Here is a 10381-nt window from a genome sequence, read left to right on the forward strand (position 1 = left end):
ATAATATTTTTGATATAAAAAGTAATTACAAAAACTTATATGAGACCGTCTCACGAGTCAATTTTGAGAGATTGATCTCCTAACTAGTCCGACCAAAAATGGTCCGAGTCGACCCATATCACATATAAAAATATGTGATATCGTTTCACAAGAGATCCACTAAAAAATAATATTATTTCATGGGTCAGTCGAGTAGGATATCAGTATCATAAAATTGATTTATTAGATTATCCCACGTGAGTTTTTGTCAGGTTCAGGAATTATATATTCTGATTATTACAACTGTGGTTTCTTTAGCGCCAGTATTAAGATGCCACCGGAACATACGAATTGTGGTTGCTTTCTATTTAAGTTCAATTAATTTCATTTATTGTTTAATATAAAAAGGTTATTTTCCTATAATTAATTTGTTCCGTGCAAGAACCGTAGTTTGGGGACAGCTTTTTTTACAAGTTACAATATCTATATCGGAAAAGATTTCGTGAAATTTGTTTTTATACATCTATTATTAAATATATATAAATTGCGTGTGAGTGACCTTTTAAAAATAACTGGGCCTCTTTGATATAACTAGACCTTATAAAGATGGTTTTGTGTAGACATCAAATGTGGACACATTGGAAAGGAACCAAGACGAATTAGACATAGAGTTTCTGGGAAACACAAATGGGAAGCCATGGAGATTCCAGACGAACATGTACAGGAACAGAAGTGTGTCTCGGGGGAGGGAGGAAAGGTATCGGATGTGGTTCGATCCGAGCAAGGATTCACATAGATATAGCATTCTCTGGAACCCGAAACACATCATGTAAGTTACTTTTCGTGTTTGGTCAATGGTCACGTGTTCTCAAATCTCAGTTGAGAACATGGGATTTAATAATATTATTATTAATATAATTATGAAAGTCGACCTACCCAATGGATTAACGTTCACAGATTTTGCTTTGGAGAACAACTCTGCTTGGGAGAAAGTTCACTACAAAATACAACTTTGATGGTTCTTTGGAAATATATAAAGCTCGTTTAGTTGCCAAAGGTTTCACCCAAACATATGGAGTTGAATACTCTGAGACATTTTCTCCTGGGGCAAAGCTAAATACATTTCGAGTTTCATTATCTTTTTCTGCCAATCTTGATTGGACTTTGAATCAACTAGATCCAAAAAATGTCTTCTTGAATGGTGACTTAGAAGAAGAAGTCTATATGAAACCTCACATGGCTTCACTGATCAATTTGGATCGAAAGTGTGCAGGTTGAGAAAATCTCTTATAGATTGAAACAATCTCTCAGAGCGTGGTTTGAGAGGTTTACTAAGTTTATTAAAGGATAAGGATTCAGTCAAGGTCAATTTGACCACACTTTATTCACAAGAAGTCGTCCACTTTCAAGATCTCAGTTTTGATTGTTTATGTCGATATATTAATAGGAGACGATATTGATGGGATGAACTGATTGTGGAAAAGTTTGGCCACAGAGTTTGACATCAAAGATTCGGGGCACTTGAAGTACTTTCTTGGAATGGAAGTAGCAAGGTCTAACAAAAAAATTGTGGTGTCTCAACAAAAGTATGTGCTGGACCTTCTGATAGAAACATGGTTGAGTGGATGCGAACACTCATAGAGACGAGTGGGAAATTAGGAAAAATTAAGGATGGCGTCCCTTATGATAAAGGAAGTATCAAAAGACTAGTTGGAAGATTGGTCTACCTATCTCACATTTGACCAGACATTGCGTTATAAGGTTACTCTGTTTATGCACTCACCATATGAGAAACACTAAGAAGAAAAATGAAGGTTGCATTAATGATAAAAATCTCTAGGTAACCGCTAAAAAAATATTGAACAAGTGGGATTATCCAAAGGAATTTTGCTTTCATTTCCCCTTTATGGAGCACGAAGTTGCTTACGTAATGGTCTTCAGCTGGTAGACTACACTCTAGGCAGCTAGGAAGGCTCGGTAGACCAACAGCAAGACCAAGAATTAATGTATAATGATGGTGATTCCACACCGAGTTCAATAGAAATTGAATGTAAAAAAAAATCCTAACCAAAAAAAGAGTCAAGCCAAAAAAGCTCAAACTCTTTTAGTTTCACTGAGAAAGTGGAGTCTTATAAAAGACGCCATTCTATGAGGGAACGCGAGTCGAGTCTACATGCGGATAGCCACCTGTGTGGCTAAAAATAAGCCAAAAAAGCTCAAAATCTTTTAGTTCCACTTAGAAAGTGGAGTCTTATAAAAGACGCCATTCTACGAAGGAACCCGGGTCAAGTCTTTTGAGTTCATCCCAACGAACCCCTTCCGTTCAGGCAGATAAAAAGTCAAGAGCCTGATGTCACAGATTTTTAGATATTTATTCTTTGAGAAGATCTAAAAAAAGAAGATTGAAATATATACAGATACAACATTTAGATATTGCACTTTCTTATGGGGGAATCTAGTAACTTGGAGGAGCAAGAAACAAAGCGTTGTTGCTAGAAGTAGTGTAGAGGTGTATGCAAGGTTCTTTGGCTAAAAAGAGCTATGGATGATTAGAAAAGAACAGTAAAACTTTTAATAAAATTATATTGTGACAATAAAACTACTATCAGGATTGTTCATAATCCCGTTCTACATGAAAGAACCAATCATATTGAAATCATCGAGCATTTTATAAAAAAAAATCTTGAAGGACTGATTTGCACTCCATTTGTTCCAACCACGTTACAAGTTGAAGATGTCTTGACCAAGGGGCTCTCAAGACAACTCTTTGAAGACCAAGTCAGCAAGTTGGGCATGATTTATATCTTCGCACCGACTTGATGGGGAGTGTCAATAAGTTTCGTTAAAGTTAATAAAAAAGATATTAGATCGGATTTTGGTATAATTAAAATTTTGGTAAGATAGGTTTTGTTTCTAATTTTGTTGGGATTATTTTCTGTATTTTTCTCCCATTTAATTGAACCTTTGTACTAAATCAGAAAATTAACGTTTCTCTCCCTGTTTTATCGTTACCTTAAGTTTCATTAGTTGGATGAGTAGTTAGCGGTTATTCTTGTCCTTTAGATAAATACCGAAAGATTGTATTGTATTGTATTGACTAATTCACTTCATTATCTATCTTCTCACTAAAAAGATCAATATAAATTTTTCCTTTCAATTGTTCTTGATCTCCTTCTGTGAGCTCGAAGGGTTGGATCATCAATGGAGAACATTGAGATCTGTGCACAGTTTAACAAGACATACCAAAAGCTGATATGTTTAAAGTGATAATCATTTTTTTTTGGTGATTGCAGACATTCCCTTATTCTCATTTAGTTTATATTATGTGTATCATCTCTTTGTAAAAACGAAAGTAAATTGGATGTAGATAATATCCTATGAATAAATCATAATAAAATTGTATAAAAATATATGATAATTCTAATACTATCAAATATGATCTGAAAAAAAAAGGATTATCTTTTGAATAAAACACACAATTATACAATGTTTATGATGTTGGATTTGTGTGCGATTTTATATTCTGTAAATTTGTTTTATATCTTCATGAAATTTTAGCATAATATTTTGTCTTTGATGTTTCAGGGATGTACATACTTTGCAGGACTCCCTTAGAAGAATTGCTGACATTACCACAAGAACATGGAGAAAGTCCCTGTTGAAAACTTTATTTTCACATTCCCATATTCAGTTTCATGATGTTTGTATGTGAAAAAATTGAAGCAAGAATGCAAAACTTCGGTCATAGGTGTTCTGTCAGAGGATTCATGGGTTCACTTTCTGTGCCTTCTGAAGAGAGTTCATTTGATGTTGATATTGACAGCTTTGAGATAAAATTGAACTGTGAAAAACTCGTGAGCTCTGTTTTCTTGCAAGAAATATTTCAGCATTGGTTAATGTGATAAATCTTCCGTTCACAAGCATTTGTGTTCGTATTCGAAGGTTAAATTTTATATTTTCTCCAGCAGATCTTGTTGGCGTGAGTCTCTCAATCAGCAAGTTATGGAAATCTTAGATTTAGGAATCCCTTCATTCAAGGGATTGTAGACGTAAATATTGTACATAGAATAACTTCCTAAAATAGTTTTTTGTATCTCTATATCTTGTACTCAATTTCTATGGTATCGTATGAAAGAAAAACTTTATGTTTGACATGGTATCAGAGCAGGATCTTGGGTTCCCTCTTTTTTGATCGGGTAGGGGACAAGATTTTGATTGGCCTTCATGGCGGACTCCACCGAAAACAGCCTTGATAATCTAACATAAAAAATGACAGAGGCTTTGTCAAGGGTCCAGACCTCTTTCTCTCTCATCACTGATTCCCCGATGGTTCCAATCAACATCAAGTTGGAGGGTTCCAACTATGGATTATGGTCCTAGGTTGTTGAGATGTATATCTCAGGAAAAGGCAAATTGGGATACATCAATGGAGACTATCCCCAACCACCAGACACTGACCCCTCCTTTCATAAGTGGCGCACTGAGAATGCCATGGTGAAAGGCTGGTTGATCAACTCCATGGACCATTCCTTGGTGGTGAACTTTATTCACTACCCAACAGCTAAACAGGTATGGGACTCTGCTGCGACAACATACTTTGATGGAACTGACACCTCACAGATATATGAGCTCCGACGTCGTGTATTTCGAATGAAACAAGCAGGAGGATCAATAGAAAAGTACTATTACGACCTACAGGGTTTGTGGCGAGAGATCAATTTTTGCCGACCGAATCCAATGAAATGTGAAACTGACATACAAAGCTACAACTCCATTTTACAGGAGGAGCGAGTATACACGTTTCTTGACGGACTAGATGACCGATTGGATCATGTTCGGAGAGATGTTCTTCGCTTGAAACCTTTTCCTTCCATTGAGCAGGCATATGCTCACATTCGAAGGGAAAATCTCCGGCAATCTGTGATGATCTCGGGAGTAGAAGCAGGGGCTAGTGGTGCTGTTATGGCCATCAAAGGCGTGAAATCTAGCCAGCCACAAAGACCTGGGTCTTTTTCACGATCCAAAGGTCATTCTGATGGGAATAAGTGCACTCACTGTGGGAGTACAAAACATACTCGGGAAACCTGTTTCAAATTACATGGCTACCCAGACTGGTGGCACGAATTACAAGCCCAAAAGAAACGAGATGCTATTGCAACTGAAGATGGCCCAAGTCGAGCAGCAGTGGCCATGGCTGGATCCCAACTCTCTCTTATCCCTGTGGCTGAACCCTCTACCTCAATCCCAAATCAAGGTAATTGTGGTCAAGTTTTTTCAGCTCTATCACTCCGAAAGATGGTGCCTGGATTATCGACTCCGGAGCGACGGATCATATGACATTTGATCCAAATGACTTCTCCAATACTATCCAGCCACGGAAGACTTGCATTGCCAATGCCAATGGGGCTACTTATCAAGTCAAAGGAGCTGGAACAGTGCCCCTGTCTCCCTCTCTCTCTCTAGCTCACACACTTCTTGTTCCATCTCTTTCCAACAAATTGATGTCTGTGAGTCAAGTTACTGAAGAGCTTAATTGTGTTGTGCTGATGTACTCTAATTTTTGCGTTCTTCAGGATGTTCTCAGCAATGAGATTATTGGGCGTGGTACTGAGAGGGGGGGATTGTACTACCTTGATGATTTCACCCTAGGCAAAGCGAATTCCATGCACCAACAAACTAGTAGCCATGAACGGCAGATTTGGCTATGGCATAGGCGACTGGGGCACCCATCATTTGGCTATCTCCGGCACCTACTCTCATCTTTATTTTCCCGTTTGCAGACTGTTGACTTTAACTGTGATACATGTATCAAGGCTAAAAGCCAACGAGTTTCTTATCCAGTTAGCTTGAATAAAACTAATATTCCATTTGCTTTGGTACACTTCGATGTGTGGGGACCATCCCCGATACCTACTTCCTCTGGTCACCGTTGGTTTGTAATTTTTGTTGATGATTGTACTCGAATGACATGGCTCTATCAGATAAAAACTAAATATGAAGTTTTCACCATTTTTCAAGCATTTCATGCCATGGTTCGGACTCAATTTTCCTCCAAGATAAAAATTCTTCGTTCTGATAATGGTGGCGAATTCATCAACCAAAGATTTCAGACCTATTTCCAACAAAATGGCCTCCTCCATGAGACCTCGTGCTCTCAAACACCGCAACAAAATGGTGTCGTCGAAAGGGTGCCGAACTGCCATTGGGGGGATGCTGTGGCCACTGCCGTGTACTTAATCAACCGTATGCCATCTAAAGTTTTACACTTTAAAACTCCCTTACATACCTTCTCTACTCATATACCCCTTCCCTCAATATTGATGCTTCCTCCTAGAATTTTCGGGTGTGTTGCTTTTGTCCACCTCCACAAGAATCAACGTACCAAACTGGACCCATGTGCGGTTCGGTGCTTATTTTTGGGATATGGTTTACACAAAAAAGGCTTCAAGTGCTACGACCCCGCTACCAACCGAACCTATATTACCATGGACGTTACATTCCTTGAGTCTGAAAATTTATATCCTTCATCGACACCCAATTCTTCCCTTCAGGGGGAGACTCAAGTAGAAGAGACGAATTGGTTGATGGCCACCGTGGGTGAGCATGGAACTGGAAATAGAGAGGTTGAACCGAATGATGTACCACTAGAAATTGAATATGTCGAATCTGAAAATGTAGAAGCAGAAAATACAGAGCATACTCAGTCCCCTACCTCCTCAGTACCCGAAGACCCTTCTCCTCCTGAGAATGTTCCTGAGGTAAGTACTTCTGCAGCACCTTTACATGCAAATATTTTGGATTCCTCTACTAGTTATGTGTTGCCTTTTAGACACAATCGTGGGAAACCACCAAACAGATACATCCCAGATGAAGAAGATAGAAAGTCCAAGTACCCAATTGCACATTATGCGTCTACTCAAGGTCTGTCAAAGCCGCTCAAGACTTTCACTCAAACACTATCCTCTTGCCACATTCCTAGTAGTGTTGAAGAGGCGTTATCTGATCCAAATTGGGCGCAAGCAATTCAAGAAGAACTAGAAGCCTTAAAGAAAAATAATACCTGTAAAATGGTCCCATTACCAGAGGGAAAGAAATTAGTGGGATGAAAATGGGTTTTCTCGATAAAATACAAGGCTGATGGATCAATTGACCGCTATAAGGCGAGACTTGTAGCAAAGGGTTTTACCCAAACATATGGCGTAGACTACTCAGAAACCTTCTCACCAGTAGCTAAACTCAATACCGTTAGAGTCCTACTATCTGTTGCAGCAAATTTGGACTGGCCACTACATCAACTCGACGTTAAGAATGCTTTCCTTCATGGGAATCTTGATGAGGAAGTATACATGGAAGTTCCGCCAGGATATACAGGAACAGCTGGGAACAAAATTGTTTGTAAATTGGAGAGAGCATTGTATGGACTAAAACAGTCACCCCGAGCATGGTTTGGCCGACTTAGTTCAGCTATGAGGAAGTATGGCTATCGCCAAAGTAACTCTGGCCATACTCTCTTCCTGAAACATCGACAAAGCAAGGTGACAGCATTGATAGTCTACGTGGACGATATGATAATTACGGGGGATGACGCTGATAAGATCTCGAGGCTACAAGAACAATTGTCTAATGAATTCGAGATGAAGAACTTGGGAGGGCTTAAGTACTTTTTGGGAATAGAAGTGGCAAGATCTAAAAATGGCATATTCCTCTCTCAAAGAAAATACGTGCTAGACTTATTGACGGAAGTTGGATTACTACAGTGTAAACCTGTGGATACGCCGATTGTGCAGACCATAGACTTGGAGAATATTCGGACCAGGTGCCAGCTGATAAGGTGAGGTATCAAAGACTAGTGAGGAAGCTCATTTACTTATCTCACACTCGTCCAGACATTGCTTACGCCGTAAGTGTGGTAAGCCAATTTATGCATAATCCGAGTGAAGAACATATGGGTGCCGTAACTCGAATTCTCCGCTACCTAAAATCATCACCAGGGAAAGGATTAATGTTCTCCAAGAATGCTCATATGAATATTGAAGGGTACACGGATGCGGATTGGGCTGGAAATATCTCTGATAGAAAGTCGACTTCAGGCTACTTTACATTTGTGGGAGGAAACTTAGTTACATGGAGGAGTAAAAAGCAGAAGGTGGTAGCCTTATCTAGTGCTGAAGCTGAGTTCCGAGGTATGGCGAAAGGAGTATGTGAGCTTCTTTGGCTTAGAGGTTTGCTAACAGAGGTCGGTTTCCCTCCTGACTCTGCAATGAACTTATTTTGTGATAAAAAAGCTGCCATCGACATATCTCACAACCCAATTCAACACGACCGCACCAAGCACGTGGAGATAGACTGACATTTCATCAAACAAAACCTAGACGAGAAGATCATCCAGTTCCCCTTTGTTAAATCTAAAAATCAGTTAGATGACATTCTTACCAAGGTAGTCTCCAGCAGGAACTTCAATGACTCACTTGACAAGTTAAGTGTTAGAGATATCTACACACCAACTTGAGGGAGAGTGTTGGCGTGAGTCTCTCAATCAGCAAGTTATGGAAATCTTAGATTTAGGAATCCCTTCATTCAAGGGATTGTAGCCGTAAATATTGTATATAGAATAACTTCTTAAAATAGTTTTTTGTATCTCTATATCTTGTACTCAATTTCTATGGTATCGTATGAAAGAAAAACTTTATGTTTGACAGATCTCTCTATCATGTTATTGTTTTGTGCACTCAAAGAATCTAAATGTTTTAGACCTGGAAGGTAGACTATGGAATATTGTAGCAAGCAGACCTCTGCTTCCATCTAAGATTACACGTTTGTGATATCTAAACACCTATGAGAACTAACTTCTCTGGTTGGATATCCTGCAAGTGATCAAATGAAAAGATCAGCTGAGGTGATGTCTCGAGAGAACATATTCAAGATCTGTCAAGTCTAAGTGTAAGCTTATTTCCAATATTTAGAAAATGATGTTCCACTTGAGGTAATCACATTTACTCAACAAATAACGCGCTTCGTCTACTTGTGCTTATTTTGTGCTTAGTAGGGAGTTTATCGCGTTGCATTTCAAGATTTCTTCTGTTGTACAAAGTTTTGGCCATATCTCCAAAGATTGGTCTGTGCGAAGTATGGCACTTCTCAGGATGATTAGAAATTACTTGATTAATGGGATCGTAAAGATGAAATATACACATGAATAATGCGTTTTGAACTTCATGGTATGTGTTTTACTCGATATAACGACTTAAACACACGACATATACGACAATCACTCAAAATGATATAGAAATACATTAATAGTCTTAAAATGATGTAGAAATACATTAATATTCTCAACCCTTAATTATCAACTAGCATTTTGATCTCTTGCTGTTGCTCGAAACTCTCCATGAACTTCTGATGTAAATGAACACACGCCTCAATTCCATCACCCTCCTTATTTTCCATCAATATTACAAGATTATCAGCCGCGGGACTCCCAACACTACACCAAATAGGTTTACCCCATCCAAAATCAACCTCGTAGAAACCGAACTTGCTCCAATCACTAAACCACAACACATGTACTTCACCGCCCTTTATTCTCTTTACAACCTTAACTTTTGGATCAACAATCACATTGTATCCACCTTCATCACCTTTCCCAAAAATTTATCCACATTCCGAAACAGTTTTCTGGGTCGCTTCACCAAGTAGATTGATATAGTCTTCAAATTTCATACTTCTAGTATCATCGGAAGCACCAAGGCATTGGAGAAATGCTTGTGCCACCAAGTTGCCGCAAGAATGTTTTGGTATCAATGGAATAGTTCTTCCTCGTAAATTAACCGCTTGTGCGATGATATAATCCCTGGACCCCATCTCATCTTCCTTGGCTCGATCAATCTTTGTAAGAACCATGGCTAGAAATGCACACACGACACGCACACGTGAGACAGCATGATTGTGTTAGAGTAGATGCCCTGTAAGCCAACTGTTGGCTAGGGAATTTATTGACTCAGTTGTAATAAACAATCTTTATTTTAATATAATTTACTTTTTAATGGTTTTGTTGTACTTTATCTGTATACCCATGCAAGCAGCATAGATAAAGTCCTTGAATATGCTTTAATACAAATGAATCGTAATTCGATGTTGAAACTCATTTGTAAACACTGCATATTCTAAATTCGTTCCTAGTCGATTCAGCCGCCTAAAACATGGATAAAGGTCGCTTGAGCTCGAGACTAGCATCTGTGATGTTGTGTACTGAGTTTCTTGGTATGGGCATAGAGATGTTCAAACATGCAGATGGGTAGTCATATGATGATTATACTGAACAACCCTCCCTCGGACTTTCCAAGTGGTTATCATTCATCGAGAGGATAAGTCCGTGGTTATGATTGTACACCATTAGTCCTTA

At 38.7% G+C, this 10381-nt stretch overlaps 1 protein-coding gene across 1 annotated transcript; it reads left to right on the plus strand.

Annotated features, from left to right (window-relative positions):
* The first annotated feature begins 4368 nt into the window (after positions 1-4368).
* LOC140982136 (uncharacterized) lies at positions 4369-5829 on the plus strand. The gene is made up of 4 exons (XM_073448554.1): positions 4369-5233; positions 5275-5486; positions 5553-5671; positions 5760-5829. The coding sequence occupies exons 1-4, from the start codon at positions 4369-4371 to the stop codon at positions 5827-5829; spliced, it is 1266 nt and encodes a 421-aa protein (XP_073304655.1).
* Positions 5830-10381: the final 4552 nt, after the last annotated feature.

The sequence above is a fragment of the Primulina huaijiensis genome, chromosome 8 (genome assembly GCF_012295235.1).
Source record: "Primulina huaijiensis isolate GDHJ02 chromosome 8, ASM1229523v2, whole genome shotgun sequence".
NCBI lineage: Eukaryota > Viridiplantae > Streptophyta > Magnoliopsida > Lamiales > Gesneriaceae > Primulina > Primulina huaijiensis.